This window comes from Pinus tabuliformis, chromosome 6 (genome assembly GCF_031772625.1).
Source record: "Pinus tabuliformis cultivar Carrire ecotype Pingquan chromosome 6, CPIR1, whole genome shotgun sequence".
Classification (NCBI taxonomy): domain Eukaryota; kingdom Viridiplantae; phylum Streptophyta; class Pinopsida; order Pinales; family Pinaceae; genus Pinus; species Pinus tabuliformis.
Window position 1 is genome coordinate 581,953,295 of NC_142292.1, and position 19,130 is coordinate 581,972,424.

The 19,130-nt window shown below is 35.4% G+C and overlaps 1 protein-coding gene across 1 annotated transcript; it reads right to left on the reverse strand.

Annotated features, from left to right (window-relative positions):
* Nucleotides 1-17,303: 17,303 nt before the first annotated feature.
* LOC149259873 (F-box only protein 6-like) lies at nt 17,304-18,509 on the reverse strand. Its single transcript, XM_089455470.1, has one exon. The coding sequence runs from the start codon at nt 18,507-18,509 to the stop codon at nt 17,304-17,306; it is 1,206 nt and encodes a 401-aa protein (XP_089311596.1).
* Nucleotides 18,510-19,130: the final 621 nt, after the last annotated feature.

A 19,130-nucleotide genomic window follows, 5' to 3' on the forward strand; every position in this document is an offset into this window, starting at 1 on the left:
GAATGCCTTCTCTAATGAATCAGGTTCCCAAAGGCGAACGCTATGTTGGATATTATCCTTTAAAGACCCTATGAACACATCAATCCTATGCTCCTCTGGAATATACTTTACCTTATGTTCAATTTTTGGAACTCCTCAATGTGCTCCATTACTGAACCCTTTTGTTTGAGACTTATCAATTGGCTAAAAAAAGTGTTGCTTTTTGTATCTTCATAATGTGCTATCAATTCTTCCGTAAAAATTGCCCAAGTGATAAATTGTTTACGAGAGAAAAGCCATTGATACCATACAAACTGATTTGGTTCCAAATATACAGTTGCCATACGTACCTTTTGTGCGTTTTGCACATTATTGAGATCGAAGAATTGCTCCATCTGTAATATCCATGTGGCGGGATCCTTGCCATCAAACTTCCTCATATCGATTTTTGGAATATGGTGATTCTTCGATCCAGCATTAGCGTCTATGGAATCATGATTAACATTTATTTTGTTCTCATCATGAGTTTCCTTTACTACCTTTTCACCATTAGTGACCCTTTCTTGTAGCAAATTCTTCAATTCTTCCATGTCTGTCTTCAAATCTATCTTCAAATCATACATCTTAGCTTCCACGCCATTTATCTTAGATTCCACGCCATTTATCTTAGATTCCATGCCAATTATCTTAGCTTCTGTTAGCTTTTGTGAGCGTGACATTTGTTGCACTTGTTCTTGTAATTTTGATATATCATGTAGCATTTCTTCCTCTTCTTCACGAGTCATGCTAGAGCTTTCAGGTTCCTTACTAGGTGTTTGCATTTTCTTTCCTCGGGGCATCAGTTACCGATAATAATGCTTTACTATGCCCTTTGAATTCCGTTAAACCAAGCTTACATAAAAATTAAAAAAAAAAACTACACCTTTTTTCACTTTATAGAAGCCTGATATTGAATCTGATGTATCTCTGTAATTTCGGATCATCCAGTTCTGAAATTGCTACCTATAGTAGCTTTCTGCGTCCTCTTTCCAATGCCATAAGTCTGAGCCAAATTGGATTCTCCAAGGAAGAGTTATGTGAAATCTCCCACAGTGACTTGCTTTTAGACTAGTTCAGTAGAGCAAACTTGTACGACATACCACGCATCACTGTTTCAACCTTTGAATTTGAAACACACACAAAAGAAACTACAATCCGTCCTCTTTCTGTACCTTCTTACTAAATTTCAATCCGATCCCCAGAGAGAAAGTTATGACGATTTTCCCCAGGTCACCTGTTTTGAATGTAATTCAGGAGTTTGCAAAAAGACCAACTTCCTCAGATCATATATCCGCAAATATCGCGTGAAAAGCTCTTAAATTCGGCTCCAAGGTTCAGCACGATTTCTTCTCAAATGGGTTTTTTTTGCGACTTCTGAAATGTCACAGAAAAAAAGTTATAGCGAAAATTCCACGATGGCCTGTTTGGAGCAGCGAAACCCTAGAATCCAAAGCTCTGATACCAAATGTTATGAAACCAGCTCAAGAAAAGATAGAAAAGATAGATCAACGCCTTAGAATTCAGCCTCTTCGAGGGGAAACCTCCTTTACATTACATAAATGAACAATTCTTGGATGATACAAATGAAAAAACCTCCTTTCTATATATAGGAGTCTAAGGAGTCACAATATAATCCAGCCGACCTAACAATAATAATATAAAGCCACAAAAATAACAATAGAGGGATTCTATGGGGCACAGAAATAACAATATGGGGGTAATAGAGGCACAAAAATATAAATAAGGGGTATAACTACAATAGTAATGGGGTAATCACTAGTATTATAAGGACCCAACTAAACCTGCCTGCTCTAACGCAAGAAGATAAAAGCGAAGATGTTGAAAGAAAGCCTGCCTTGGAACCAGAAGACAACTTGGAGACAAGGTTCGATAATATTATCGCAAGTCAAACGCCCAGGTTAGAACAACAAATTAATTCTCTCTCGAAAAATACAAACCGCAAAGGTATGATCTAAAGCCCGATGTCTACGATGAATGTGATGAACAAGAAATTTTTCACGATGATATTTTCAAATGCATTGTTTCGGAATCGCATTTTTCTCTTTATCCTGATGTATTTAGTGATGATAATGTTTTCCCCCTCAGTATTAATGATATCTCAAAAAGTACAGAGGATTATTCAAATAAATCACCATTAGGTTTTCAAAATAAAGATGCAGCTATAGAACATCCTTTGGTCATTAATAAACAAGAACGACTTGACCTTCCTTTTCTGAAAATATTGGATAAAAAAGAAAAATGTAGAGAGACCAGTAAATTCATTTATGATAGCTACTATGATGATGATGATGATATTGATTTATCCCAAGTAACTCAACAGAGCTCAGATAATGAGAGATATTCCAATCCAAGAATCATATCAGTCGATCCTCATTCCAGAGTGACAGATCATTTACATGATTTTACTATCCAAAACAATATCCCGATCTATGATTCGTATCATGAGAAAACCCCTATGCCTGTTCCCAATCATAACTTTTTTTTGATTCACAAGACGTAATTCGAAATTACTCGGATCCCATAATTCGAGCCAGCTCTTGTGAAGAAGAAGATATTTCAGGTCAATCCCAGTTGTGCTGTAACACTAGCTGTACAGATAATCATTGCAATCTTTTTCGCTTGCACTCATTTTGTACAAAATCGGATTGTGTTTTAAATCTTCAGACTTTCGATAGATTACTATGGTATACGGAGCACCTTATCAAAGAACATTCGAAAGATGTATTACCATTTTGGAAAACTAAATTGTGTCAAGGAAATACAAAACTTTTTCAATTCCACGATCAATCAATATCAGCCTTTCAGGAGAAACTTCTGTGTCATCCAAAACATCATCAACAAAAAAAAGTATTTTTGGAAACTCACCCGCAATTCGCGTTAATCGATAAATCTCTTTCCAAAAATTTCCATCTATTCTTCATTGATTTATTTAGTGATTTATATGTGGAAACTTTCCTTTTACGAGAAATTGCTGAAAGCTTAACTTTAATGCATAGTAGATTACAGGCCATTAAAACTAAAAGATCATATTCGCAATCTGGCTTGTCATCTTTCCTATTACGTGATCACCAATCCATAACAGAAATTCATCCCGATTTTTATGATCCAATAGGTATCCAATTGGACAGAAGATATCATAAGAAAGAAATTTCAGGCGGAATTCCAACTGAAGTTACACTTTCTGATCCTACGTCCAATATTCATAGTCCAAGAAAAGTTTTATTCTTAACACTAATGCTTAAAAGGTACATATGTGTGGGAATAAAAATGAAAAGATGGTTTCACTGGAAATATCATTTTACCTAGTTAATTTTTCTGTTTATAGTTAGAATAGAAGTAGGGATAGTTTAGCTAGGTTGTTAATTGGATAATTTAGTTTTTAAATATTGATAGGCAAAATAAGAGAAGAACTTATCCCTATCATGTACATATATCCAAGGGAATAGTTACCTCTCATTTCTTTAAATATTCTCCTCCCCAATAAAATTTGCCTGTGGTTAACAACATTTGACATCTACTAAAGACACCATTTCTCTATCAGATTTTGAACTTCTGCTCATATAAATATCAAATCTTTTGGAAACTTGATCTTTATTATTAATAGATACAGTTAAAAACTTTAAGCCAGATATGATACTAGTTTCAACTTCCAAAAATTTGACGAAGGTAATCTTAGTGAAGAAATTGTTTTATATCAGTACAATGAAAGGTATCAATAACAAAATAAAGATTTTCTGTAAACTGCTGTTTTCAAACTCTATTATTGTCCTCCAGAGCTTTCTTAAGGAAAGCGATGATATCCTCCCTATTAAAGAAAATCGCAGCATTCAGAGAGACAATCCAAGAAACACTATATCTCAAAGAATAAGAGGTCTCATCACGAGCCGGCTTATCATGATCACAGATATTATAAACTTTGCTGACTTTGCCAAACACTGTCCATCAAAACAGGGCAATGACTCAAGATTGTTGAAATCAAAAGACAAGGGGTCTCATCACGAGCTAGCTTGTTCAGCGAAAGTGTAAATCAAGTGAATGACTGTGTCATAATTTGGCTACCAAACCAAGACATTGTTCTTTGAGAATAAAAAAGGAAAAAGTGTCAATATGGGTTTTTCTTTGAAAGTTGTAGATCACCTTAAGCAGGATAAAGGATCATTACTGGGTAATAGGTAACCCTGTCGAGGCTATGAACGCCTGCTGGCAGCAGAGGCTCTACCTGCGACAAATGAGCATATTAAAAAAAAAAACTGGTACACAGGAAAGACCTTATTTTTATTTTTACAAGACCAAGTAATGGCTGATGTGAATGCAAGGACCAGCTAAGGAAGCAAATAATTAAAGTAGAAAGAGGTTGGAACGAAATGTCATTGACAGTTTGGGGTATAATGCACTTTATCTTTTTATAATAAAGTTTAATTTTCCAAAAAAAATATTGTTTTGGAAATTTGAAAATTTCAATAGAAAATCAGAGATAATTGGTTCTCCCAAGTGAATCGCCAATTGTTGTGGCCAGCAACAACCCCCCCTTTTTTCATTTAAGTGTTGTCCAAAATACTAAATGAATGGGGACCCTTAGTTAAAACTTTAGGAAAAGCAAGAGTTTCCTTTCTTCAAAATAAGGTTACCATTGTAAGCTTAGGAAGATCTTTTGAATACTCTAAAACCTAAGTTTATGATAAGAAAAATCTTTAAAAAAGTCGCATCATAAAATGACAGAAAAACTCCTCCATTTGGGTATAATCTTGGTATGTGCAAGATTCTCGTACTAAGCGATATATCGCATCGCAATAAGTAACGCCAATGAGAAAGCCTTCAAGATTTTCCGATTTGCGATAACCCCGATCGCAAGATCGCATATCGCAGGAATGGGCTAACAAAAATATGGCAAGCATAAAACTTCTGCGATCTACGATGTGTGCGATATTGCGATAACGCGATGGTGCGATAATGCGAGAATGTGATGGTGCGATAATGCGATGTCGCGATCTGCGACGATTGCGAACCAAATCGCAAAATCACCCCATCACGAATCTTTCGGGCGCGTTATTCAAGAAAAGCCACTTACCATAATCTGACTTAAGATCATGTGCTTTTAATGATAATAAAGGAATTAGTGTCATCTATTAAATGTAGACGCGTGCTTTTGCAAAGAATTACTTCACTAAGGTGGAATATTTGATATATCTCCTGCATTTAAGACTCTCCCATCACCTTTCTTGATCAATCATTTCCATTTGTGAGCTGCAGGAACGAAGAACGAAAGGCGATACCAAGCCATACACAGGAAGAAATGGGAAATAAAAGTAAGGCTCAGGCTCTGAGGTGAAGGAGATGGCACCTTTATATACAGACACAACATGTAAAAGAGATGCAGGGATATCGACATGGGAAAGCATGTACAAACTGCTTGAAGAAGAAAACCCCAGAATAATGAAGGTTACCGCTGTCACAGATTCACAGGGCTCTTCCGAAGCATCCTTAGAAGAATTGGCGTGCTCGTTCCTTCATCGGATAGCAGCAAGGCCTAAAATTCTCCCATATATGGATATGATCAACTGGATACTTGACAATACAGAAATGAACTACAGACAGTTCAAGATTCAAGGACATGGGCTCATCGGGTCATTCACTGCACAAGACTTAAAGCTCATGTATCATCTTCCTGAACCGCAGGCGACTTACAATGCACAATTCATTAAAAAATTTGTGGCAGAGAACCCGAACCTATCAGAGACCACTAAAGATTGGTCTAGAAAAGATGAACCGCTCAAAAAGGATAAAAACGGTATGTACAGCACTGGTTCCCTCACCTCTCCGTATTGTTTTGCTGCAGCCATGCTTTGTAGATTATTTGGGATGCCAGATATCAATAAGTTTTCATCTGAATGGTTACCATTGATTGATGCTGCCACAAATGCCGTTATTATAGATTGGGCCAAGATCTTTTCTGATAACCTATTCACAGCTATTATCAAATACCGGTCTAAGAGATCCATGTCTCAAAGGATCTATCGTCCTTTTTACCTATCCGCACATGTTATGGATTCTATTTGTTATGTGTCTAAATTTCCCTCTATGGGTTGGAAATGGACAACTCAGGACCCATTACCCATCCATGTTTATCATAAGATATTATGGGATTCTCAGTTCATTCCACATTTCTACCAAATTTGTCATGGGCTTATCTTACCATGTATAGAATGATGTATGATAAAGAACCCCCGAGGTGCTCACCTGAGGCACAAATAGATATCATCCCCATCGCAAGATGGTTCGGGGAAGAATGGTTCACCTATATTAGAGTATTTGGAAGCACCGTCCTTCCTCATGTCCTACCTTTGTATATTCCTGACAAACTGCTAGCTCGAGAAATTGCATATCAAACCTGTTCAGAAGGCGGCCTAACAAAAGACCTAAAAGACAAAAAGAAGGCCATATGGCCCCAGTTTCCTGTAGCTTGTGGGGACTTTTCATTGTTCGATGTAGGTCATGCGTTCACCGAAGTGGAGAATATGACATGTCTACAATTATTTAAATTCTCGGCAAGGCCATTTGACCCAAATGAAGTTGCCCAGGATTTCACAATGAACGTCAAGATAAAAATATTCGTTGGAAAGAAGGATTTATTTGACGATTTATTTCAGAATAAAAGCTCACTCCAGGAAATTTTGCGGGAAGCCCAATCGCGATTGTCTCCAGATGACCTCCAAAAATTCACGGTATACAAGGAAAGAAGGTTAGCCACTGTTCCTCTAGAAAAGCTGCAACTACCTGCCAGAGAACCTACTCCAAGCATTAGCCTTAGTGGGAATTCAAGTGCTGCTGGATCTAAATCTAAGAGTGGACAAGAGATGCCTGAGCATTCTAAAAAATCCGAAAACAACCAAGATAGAGGCGAAGAGTCAGCTAAGGACACCGCTCAGCCAATGGAATTTCCGCAGCAGCAAGTTATCGCCTCCCGGTCAAGAGATGTTCCCCCTCTCATCATTGAAGCACCACCCGTCACAACAGAATTTGACAAAGAATGGGAAACCTTCAACGAACTGATCAATCTTGAAGGACAGGCCCCAAAAACACCTGTGAGCAATACACAGGTAGCACAAGAAGTGGGCTCAGCCTTGCTCTTCAACGAGTGGGACGATCAAATCAGGGAGGCAGAACAAGCAGAATGGAAGCTGAAGGCACAAGAAAAGTGAAAAGTGGTCCAAGCACTAGACAGGTTAAATTGAGACTGTTACTGGGCATACTTGGTAAAGCCGCATAGTCAGCAAATGACTGTGAAATGTATCATAAATGCGGCCGAGAAAGTAGTGCCAACTCTCATAGATTTTGTTTTCTCAGCCCAGCTCAAAGTAGAAGTCAGCCAGCCGACTCTCCTCAAATCCATGATGAATGCATTCAGCTTTAAGGATCAGATTCAGAAGTAATTTTATTTAGAATGTTGTTTTTTCTTTAAAATTAGATTAGAAAAAGGATGGTCATTTGAAAACCGCATCCTAAATTTTGTAAATTAACTATTATTAGAATTAGGAAGTAGTATTTTAACCCTTCTCATGCATTTGGAGAAGGGTCCAAAAATTTTTCAAAAACTTGTCCTCAGAACATGCACTTCTGCACCCTCGGAGGAGGTTTTGATGAATGGATGGATTGAGGTTTATTAATGTTTTCATTTGATATCTGTTACTGATGTTTCACTTCTGTACTCTTAGTAGATGTTAGAACAAGTAGAGATAAATCAATTTTGCTTGAAGCTTATGAGTAGGACTAGTCATAAATGGCACTTTTATCTCTTGGCCATTTCTGCTTATATTCTTAAAGTGATATTCAATTTTTAGTTGTTTATGTGTTATTGCATGAATGTGTGAGTTACCATTTGGCACTTTTGTACGGTGGAATCATTTATTTATGTTGGATATATGAATAACTTATTATGCGATATGCTGTTCACAACTGTTTTGCCTAACTTTTTATGCAAAGTGGTTCATCTTAATTGATTTCTATTCTTATGATAGCTGAATGATCTTTATTACCGATTATTGTTTGAAATCTCTTTAGATCACATAATAGAAGAAATACATCTCGGGTTAGCATAGATTAGATGTGCTGTTTTCATTAGATTACAATATCATAGAATTAGACTAAAGTAGCTTAGATTAGAACTTGTAGATCAGCATCATCCAACTCTGCACACACACACCCTTAGATTTGGAAACTGGTCCCATTATCCCCAGTCGGACCTGTTATACCAAACGGATAAGGAGCTACCAACCAAGGTTCAGACCGGGTGGGTATCCCCCTTGTTGTCGACCCGATTTTCGGGGCTTCAACAGAAAGGAAGGTCCCATTTTTTATTTTGGGGAGAAGAATTGTTGTTCATCCAAGGATGAGTCCATATTCTATTGTGTTGGGAGAGGATCTTCTTTAAATGGTGGAATTTTGGTATCCTTTTCCTATGGATTTCATTCTAGCCCCATTTATGGAATATTTTCTTATTTTGCTGGAGATGCTTTTATGATTTCCTCTTCTTCATTCACCAAATTAAGTGCTTCATAACTGTTGGTATTTTTTTTCCCTTTATTAGTTTCTTCTCCATTTCCTTGTTGGGATCACTTGGGGGAAGTTGGCCCCTTCCTTTGTTCCCATTATGATTATATTTCTTTAAAGGATTGGTCTATTTTTTGGCTGGGGGTTGTCTCGTTTTTTATTGTTACCATTGATCTCCTTCATCACCTTCTTTTGGCTATTCCTCTTGTCTATTTTGTAGATTTGAGCAAAGTGGCCATTTCATGGAAAACTTTGCATTGGAAGGGGAGATGGTTGTAATCCACGTCTTGGATATGGGAAAAACTATCAAAATTAAGGGTTATTGCTGTTGGGAGCCCTTTATCTAAATATACCTCAACAAAAATGCGAGCATAGAAAAAAATTCTCCCTTGTGGCTCAACACAATCAATGTATTTTCCTAAGGCATTACCGATGTTTTTGAAAGTGGTTTCATTCCAATAATGTAGAAGGAGAAAATGAAGCTTCACCCAAATGGGAATGGTAGAGGGGATGCCACTTTTTAGATTTAAGTTTGGACTCCATCGATCTATATATAACCCTTAAACCCCTTGAAGTAAGGCCCACTTCAAAGATCACATCCCAATCTTCCTTGTTCTTAAACAAGAAGATGAAGAATCCTTTATTGTAGAAAGCCAAAGAGATAGAACCCTTAATCAAGGGCTTCTATTTTTTCTCGATCCATAGCCTTACAGCTCATGGGGAGGGCCAAATCCCTATAAATTGGCCTACCATACCACACCCAACAAGTTGTAGGGCACGAGTCTAAGCTTGAGGCACAAAAACATCAACCTTGGGGATTTACTCTAGTTTATTGATGAAATGAGAGGGCTTCGTCTGTCTAAATCTTGGCCCATTTTCTACTAGTGAATTAAATGCGACAATATCGAAGGCAGAAGGGGGAGGTAGAGGTGAAGACCTCCCTTGGCTAGAAATCGAGCCACTGCAGAGGCATTGGTGCAAATTAAACTCTTAGTTTTGTTAGAGTTTCATAGAGATGGCCTAATATTTATGGGTTACCAAAACCAACTCTATTATATTACACCATTCTAATCATTGCCAACAAAATTCCAAACATGTCAAAGCCATTCCTTTATTTCCTAGAAAACAAAGCATCATGAATATTATATGCCTTATCTTCAAAATTCACTTCAATACTAAATGAAGAAAGTTGACTAATTTTAACTCTTTAAAGGAAGAAGAGGTGTTGCAAACATGGAAGGAACTAAATAGTTAAAATTGCATGCAAAAACTTAATGAAAAGATAAGTTCAATTCATTTTCTTTAGGGTGCCAAACATCCTCTCTTTATTAGTATGAGGGTTGTAAAACTGATATAAAATAATGTTTTAATTAATGTGGTGTGTATTAGTTTTGTTTGTTATTTGCTTGATAATCATAGGAGAATAAAACATTGACTCTATTTCATAATAAGTAAAAATTGGTGTTGAATGAAAACCATTTACTAATTTCTTATTAGTAATAACAATACTAAATTTGTATTATAAAATAAAATGATAAAATTCAAATAAATAATTTACACCCATTACCTAATTTCTTATATAAATTTCATAAAACTTTCCCTCTTCCTTAAATAAATAATATTAAGATTTAATCATTAATTTTTTTAATGCATATTATTTAAAAAAATAAAAATAAAATACATTCGAAACAAAAATTAATTAAAACTCTAAGCAACTGTAATGTCCCCAGAAAAATGTAAATATTTTATCTTACCACAGTAAAAACAAAACTGGATATTATGATTATTATTTGAATTAAGCATTAATGTGTGTTAATTATTAAAGAGAAAATTATTTGAGTATTAAAAATTTTTGTAACTTCTCATAACAAGGAAGTTAGGGAAGGCAATTTCCAATAAAATTATTGTGTTAATTATTAAAGAGAGAAAATTATTTGAGTATTAACAAATCTTGTAACTTCTCATAACAAGGAAGTTAGGGAAGGCAATTTCCAATAAAACCCTAACTACCTCCCTGATTATGAATGCTCCAAAGAAAGCCCCGGGGGGCATGGAGAGAGGGAGGAGGAACTGTGTTGAGAGGTCTGACAGAAGAGTAGCTAAGTCTGGTGGTGACCAGATATAAAAAGCATTGTGTGCAAAACTTGCAGAACGACATTGGTGTTGTGAGAAAGCTCGGGGGAAGACTTGGATTTGACGAAAAGTCTCATGGTTGGGAGGATTGAAATATGCAAGTAACCGAGGTGACGTCTCATGGTTGGGAGGATTGAAATATGCAAGTAACCGAGGTGACTTCAACAGTTGAAATTTTCTTCTTTTATAACAGTTCAGGTAGGTAACAATCCTAGAATAATATGTTGTTATAAGCTGTTTGTTGAATGCCAGATTTGGTAGTAGTTAATATTTGGAAATAGTACTGTACATGAATATTTAATATTTGGAATTAGTACTATACAGGAATATCTGAAACTTAGAGGCAGATATACCTACATAAAAGAGTTAAGGCACCTAGGTACAAACTCAGGAAGATAATCCTAATTATGTTCTTCTGCTAGGGAGGAAAAATGAAACTAAACATGCACAATATAACAAATAATAGAGCTAAACATGTATAGCATAACATAAATAGAAAGATGAGAAGAAAGGGTGAGTAAATAACTCTTTGCAAACAACAAGAAAGGAAATAGTGTAAAACTGAATGAAGGCAATTGTAGAAACATTAGGAAAAGACTATTTTAATTCCAAATTAAGGATCACTATAATTTCTTTCTTTTTATCATTTCCCGAGATTGGCATTTAAAACCCAAGAAGCATAATAATGATATGCATCATAATCAAACCTTGAAACCCTTAGAAAAACGTTACCATGAAAGCAAAAAGCATAATGTATTCATATAACAAGATCATCCGCGAAAACGACATACACAGACTTATATCACAAGTCGATAAACTCTTTGAAAACGAAAAGATTGCATATCAATAATGGAGTGCCTCCAACATAGTGTATATCGAACAATGACCAAACTTAAAAGCAAGAACCCAGTACTTCAAATGCTACGTATTTGGGAATTTAAACGAAACAACACATAGACCAGAGTATCAATTACTACACATTGACATTTCAGAACTTAGAATTTACCTAGCTCTTCGAGAGCACCACTACCCAGAACTCGGGCAGGTGTGGAATCAAGTATACCCAAATTACATTACAGTTTTTAAACAACAAAAAAATAAGTGTTGGGGTGGCCATAGCTACAAGCCTCACACGTCAGATAGTGGTACACCTGGAAGTGCCACACAAAAGGGACTCTGACCTTCTATCGAATTTCCAGAAAATGAACGAATATATCCCTGAAACATTTGCAAAGGAGACTGAACAAATAAACCCCAATATAAACAAGGCTTCCATCGAAAAGACTACAATAGAACAAATTCTATCTAAACTTTTGAAACAGAGGTATATTTCCTGTTAACATAATGAATCTCTACGATAGGCTTAAACTAAAACCCTGGTTTGGAATTTAACAGGCCTTTGAACATGGAAACCCTTAACAACGTACCCCAACTGTCCGAGAACAGTAAGCAACGAATCAACCATCGAATCTCCTACTCTATTAACATTATACAAGTGCATCTAAGCAGGACTTACCTGTAATCCATTTGACGATTGAAGCACGGGGATAGAAGCAAGGTCCGCGAAACCCTCCATGGAGAACTCTGAGCATCTCATGCCCGCTTTCATAACACCTACAACTAGAAAGTGGCAATAGATTAATAAAGACCAATAGTCATTGAATTGTATGAAAATTCGAAAGGATATAGACCTTATACTTACTTGGATCTTGCTGCACCTGGGAAGCAAAGCCATCTACACCCGTCATGGTATCCTCGACACTCAACAAACCCTCATGAAACAAAACCCTATTCACAGAGCCGAACTTACCAGAAGCGAAACCCTGGTAGCAAAGATGAGCACCTGAAAACAAAGGTGTGTAATGAAACTCATCACTAGCAAACAAAGCATTGAAGATTTCCAAGACAAAGCACATCCATCGGATTAGAGTCAAAGCCTCCATACCATTGATGAAGCAAGGGGAACGAGGTAAGCAGTACAACTGGTGGGCAGCTGAGTGAGCGGACGAAGCCTGCTCTTGCCACATTTCCGTGGCAGAGCATATCATTAATACCAAATCAAATTGCAAACCCAAACCGCGTGCGATTAAAGCCTAGAACGTTATGTTTACATAAAGAAAATCACACGTGTATTTAAATCGCTATCAAAATTTAATTAAACTATGGATTATTACATACGGAAATAGAATAAGTCTTTTACTTGAGTACAAATCATTATATGCCAAATACAAATGTAAATAAATTATAACCATGCCATATTCAAAATTACAAATAGTGGAATTTTTTTAATTTTTATTTTGATATTTTTGTGATTATGGAGGTGTGAGAGCAACTTACCATGGCCTGTCATCTATATGAAATTACCACTATGAGAAAAGAATAAAAATCGTTCAAAAAAATAATGGTAAACCTTTCGTACCCATTCAACCATGGATTGCATTTACAGATATAATTTGAAAGGAAGAAATCATCTTTAATAACCATCAATAATTAATTGGTTCTATTATTAATTAACATAATAATTCTAAATAATATTAGAATAATGTAATTAATGTAAATAGAATTAATGTAATTAATGTAAATAGAATGATGTAAACAATGGTTGTATTAATATAATAATGTAAATAATATGAATAATTCTAAATAATAATAAAATAATGTAATTAATGTAAATAGAATGATGTGAATAATGGTTGTATTAATATAATAATGTAAATAATATGAATAAATTTAAATAATAATAGAATAATGTAATTAATGTAAATATAATGATGTAAATAATGGTTTTATTAATATAATAATCTAAATAATATGAAGGAGAATTTTCACTTATATCTAGACAGAGAAAAATACCTTATTAAAACTTTGAGTAAGACTAAGTTATTATAAATTCGTTAGACCTTACCTATATATATATGTATGTGTAGAATTTAATATTATTAATTTTGAAGTGGACAAGTCACAAGTAATAAATTATTATAAAATTGTAAATATATATACAAAATAATTAAATATTAAAATATAATTTTAAATATATATATAATAATACAAATATAGAAGTATAATTTTAGAAATCAATATAATTATGACTACAAAAATTCATTCCATTTTAATTCTGGGTCTTGGTTTGAAGGAAAGGAGAGGGGATTATCGGGAAATACAACTATGGGATAACTACATTTAATTTTATATTTATCAAATTTATTTTTTCAAATGAGATCTTCCCAGTGTTATTGAAATTGATCTCTCACCTGTAAACCCCTTCTTATTTTCCACCAATGTAGGGTGGTATTAAAATCCCCACACAATATCTATTCTGATCCATAGTTTGAATCTCCAAGAATTAACAAGGAGTCCCAACACATTTGATTTTTTCTAAATTAGACTGGCATATAGATATTAATGATAGAACATACCTACGTTGTGGGGAGATGAAGGAACATGGCGACCAACCAATGAGTTTTCAAGAAACAGTCCAACACTCTAAGTGAAGTTTGGTTCCACAGAGTGGAGACACCCCTTAAAACTCCTCTTACACTGACCAAAAGTAACTCACTACCGTTCCATATCTTATGCTGATTTTGGAGGAGATCTAGCTCCCCCATTTTTGCATCATGGAGTAGGAGAAGTAGAGGTCATTCTTTTTTAAGTAGACACTTTACTTATTCCATCCTTTTAATAGACCCTAATCCCCTACAATTCCAAGATAGGATATTCATCATTTACTTGCTGTGTGAATAAGCCATTTCTAAGAGGCTCAATTTCCTTCTTTTCTCATGTTCTTGAATCCTTTTAGCTTTGTATATAAGATAGCCTGTGTGTTGATTTCCTTATATTTTCTAGTTTTTTCGAGTCTTACCTTTCCAACGGTATTTCACCCAACCTTCTTTTGCAGCCTTTTGAATTCTTTTTCCTTCTTGGTGTTTGATTTCTCATCAACAAAGCTTGGAAAGGAAGGTCCCATTTTCAATTTTGGGGAGAGGAATTGCTCCTCATCTGAGGATGAGTCCATATTTTGATGTGTTGGGAGAGGACATTATTTAAGTGGTGGAATTTTGGTATCTGTTTCCTTTGTATTTCATTCTAGCCCCATTTCTTGGATATTTTCTTATTTTGCTGGAGATGTTTATGTGATTTCCCTTTCTTCATTCACCAAATTCAATGCTCATAATTGTTTGTATTTTTTCTCCTTTATTGGTTTCTTCTCTATTTCCTTGTTAGAATCACTTGGTGGAAGTTGGCCCATTACCTTTGTTCACATTTTGATCTTATTTATTTGGAGGATTGGTCTATTATTTAATCGAGACTTGTCTCTTTTTTTGTTGCTACCATTGATCTTCTTCATTGTGTTCCTTTGGCTATTCCTCTTATTTCTTTTGTAGCTTCGACCAAAGTGGCCATATTCATGACAAAATTTTCATTTGAAGGGGAGTTGGTTGTAATCAACATCTTGATATGGGACCAACTATCTAAATTGAGGGTTATTACTACTGGGATCCCTTCATCTAGATCCACCTCAACACAAATTCGAGCATAGGAAAAAATCCCCTCTTATGGTTCAACACAATCAATGTATTTTCCTAAGGCATTGCCAATATTTTTGAAAGTGGTGTCATTCTAACAATGTAGAAGGAGAAAAGGAAGCTTCACCCAAATGGGAATGGCAAAGGGATGTCACTTTCTAGATTGAAGTTTACACTCCATCGATCTATTTATAACCCTTAAGCTGACATCAAATAAGGCCCACTCCGAAATATTAAAACCCAATCTTCCTTGTTCTTGAAGAAGGTGAAGAATCCTTTATTGAATAAAGCCAAAGGGATCGAACCTTAATCAAGGCTTTCTAATTTTTCTTGACCCATAACCTTATAGTTTGTGGGGAGGGCCAAATCGCCTTAAATTGACCTACATACCATGCTCAACAAGTTGCAAGGCACGAGTTTGAGCTTGAGGTGCAAAAACATCAACCTTGGGGATTTCCTCTAGTTTCTTAATGAAACGAGAGGGTTTTTTGTTATGAAATCTTGCTCCATTTACTACTAGTGAATTAAATGCAACAATATTCGAGGTTGGAGGGGGAGGCAAAGGTAAAGACCTCCCTTGGCTTCCCATTGAGCCATTGCAGACGTGTTGGTGCAAATGAAACCCTATGGTCTAGATGCCTTAGTATTTCTAGGTTACTAAAACCAACTTTATTATATTACACCATTTTAATCATTGCCAAGAAAATTCCAAACATATCAAAACCATTTCTCTATTAAAACTAACTTCTTAAACAACAAAGCATCATAAATATTATATGCATCTTAAAAAATTCACTTTAATAATAAATGAACAAAACTGAATGATTTAGGAAAAAAAGATGTTGCAAACATAGAAAGAAGTAAAATGTTAAAGTTACCAATGGAAAAACTTAATAAAATGATAAGTTCAATTCATTTTCTTTATAGTGCCAAACATCCTCTCTTTATCGGTTTGAGGGTTATCATAAAAGTACCTAATTTCTTATCCAAACTTCATAAAACTTTCCTCACTCTCAAACACACAACATTAAAATTTAATCATTATATTTTTTACATATTATTTAAAAAATTAAAATACACCCAAACAAAAAATAACTCCGTAACTAGGCCCTTTGCAGCAGGTCATTCTTGGACTCAGCGCGTAGACTTATTGGTTGGTGACAGACGGAGAGGCCTATGCAGAGACATAGACCCATCCTGTGACAAGGAACTCTCCGCAACTTACCGTGGCATGGAATCTAAATGAAACTACCGCTATTAGAAGAGTACAATAGCCATAAAAAAAAAAAAAATGTTAAACCTCCCGTACACATTCAATAGTGGATTGCAGTCACAAATATAATTTTTAGGGGAAGAAAACATCTTCAATAACCACAATAATTATTTGGTTGTATTAATAGAATAATGTAAATAATATGAAGGGGAACTCTGACTTATATCTACAAAGAGAAAATACCTATTAAAACTTTAGTAAGACTAAGATAAAAAGAAAATCGTTAGACTTTTCTTATGTGAAATTAAATTAGTATTTTTTTAATGTTATTAACTTTGAAGTAGACAAGTCACCATTAATAAATTAAATAAATTATGAAAAATGATATATATATAATTTTTTTAAAAATTAAATTATTAAATTTGGATATTTTATTTTTTCGAAGTGATTTCTATTTATTATATTTTCGAAGTGATTTCAACTTGTCCTGATTATGAACCACACTAGTTGGTTCGAAACGTGTCAATAAATGGTACTCCATATGATTTTGGCTGAAAAATCTCTCACAATTTTGATTTCTACTTTAGAATATGTTTTTCATGAGATTTAAACTTGTGATTTGGCTATAACTATTTTCTTTTCGTGAAATTTAAACTGAAAACTAAACTCCACAGTGATCGAAGTGATTTTCACTTATTCCTTTCGTGAGATTTAAACCTGTGACTGGGCTGGAACTATCTCTTCCCATGAAATTTAAATCGAAACTCCACACAAACTAAGTGATTTACACCTGAACAATATAATTATTTAAACCAAAAACTGAACAATATGATTATGGTAACCGCAATTCACTCCACCTCCATATCTGGTCTTGGTTGGAAGGCAATGAGAGGCGGATCACCGGGAAATCCAGCTATCGGACAGCTTGGAAGGAAAGTCCATGAGTTTTTGGTGAAACTGTAAACTGCCACCTCCAGGTTTGTCTGTTTTCTGAAATACAGGCAATCACCCATTCCAGCGCACTCAAAAGTTGTCCCTATCGGCTCAATCATGTTAAAAATAAGATGCACTGTTGGAGGCATTCTGGAAACCTGTTTCCAGTTTGTAGTCGCGTCCTTATTAAACTCCCATATAGTTACCTCTTTTTTGTATTGCATTTCAATTTCCGTTTGCCCCTCAACTTGCGTTTCGATTTCCCTCCCCTCCACATACAGAACACGCGACCCACATCCAACTAGCCGTCTGAAATACACAACGTCATGGCGATCTAAATCAGGCAATTGCACAAATATAAAGGTCCCCTCTACGATGTTGAAACCCATAATGCCGATGATTAAGCCGTTCTCATTCACGCCTTCCACCATTAAACAATAGAAATAACCTCCGGAAAATACTGTTCCAAAGCTCTTCCTATCCCGATCTTGAATTGTCACCATATGTCTCGGCAAGACTGGCGCCATCGTCCATGCCTTGTCAATGGAATCATATATTTTCACTACATTCTGTTGATGAACATGAGAGTAGTGCAACACCAACACTTTGTACCCGTCTTCTCCTTCTTCAACAATGCCTCTGTCCCTTATAGGAAAATTCATTGGTGGAAGTACGAAGTACTTGGCTGTGAGAGGATTGCAGACATAGATGGAGTGGGTAAAGTTGCCTTGAATCAAGAAGAGGCCTGTGCATGATCCCAGATAACGAAACGAAGGAGTCGTCAAACTGGAATTGGGACGTGAACGTTCCCTCCCCTCTAAAATGCTAAGGGATAAACGAGAGTTTTTCCAACTCTGTGTGAAGGACGAGTATACCCAACAATCCTGATTGTTATCTGCAGCTATCACAACAAGCCATGGAATTTTGTTTGGGGGCGCTTCTGCCCATTGTTTCCTAAGAAAATTGGTGGACGAAAATAGTGCGTTCCATTGTTTGCAGACATTAGCAAATCTACAAAGGTATTCTACTGACAGCCATGCCAAGATCTCTTCAATCAAATCGCCTGGTAATTCGTCGTACAACAGTGAGTAATCCTCCTCCCCCACATTCACAGCTCCCATTTTTAAAGTGGCATCAGATCTCAAAAATGAACTATGATGAAACGCGAAGTACTACAGTATATCTACATAAATTCTGATGTCATTAGCTGCGACGCTACAAATTACGCTATCGATTCGCTTGGAGACATACTATGGTTTTGTTATTTTGGAAATTATGTTGGGAGATTTTTTTAATAGTTTGTTAGGGAAAGAATTGCATATGTTTTTTTGGTAATTTTTTTTTTAATAAAAAATTTAAGAAATATGTAGTTGGAAGCATTTATATATTTAAATTTATAATTAAAATTTAAAATAAATAAAATTATTTTATTTAAAAATATATTTTACCTAAAACTTAAATTAGATGGAAAAATATTTTAAGTTACTACGACTTTTGTTGCCATGGAAACATTTTTTTTATTCTTGTTTACTCCTCCTCCTCCTTTCCAGGTTTCTGGTTGACAATTCCATAACCCTAACTGGTGGGTTCCTTTTCATTTCAAAACTTGGCATATATGTTTGGGCCTGAAATACACTTATGGTTTATATTGAACTGAACTGAGACTTATTGGACATGGCTAGTGTGCAAACGTTTTGTATTATTTAAAACGGTCTTCGTGAAAGGCACCTATGTTTTGGCTA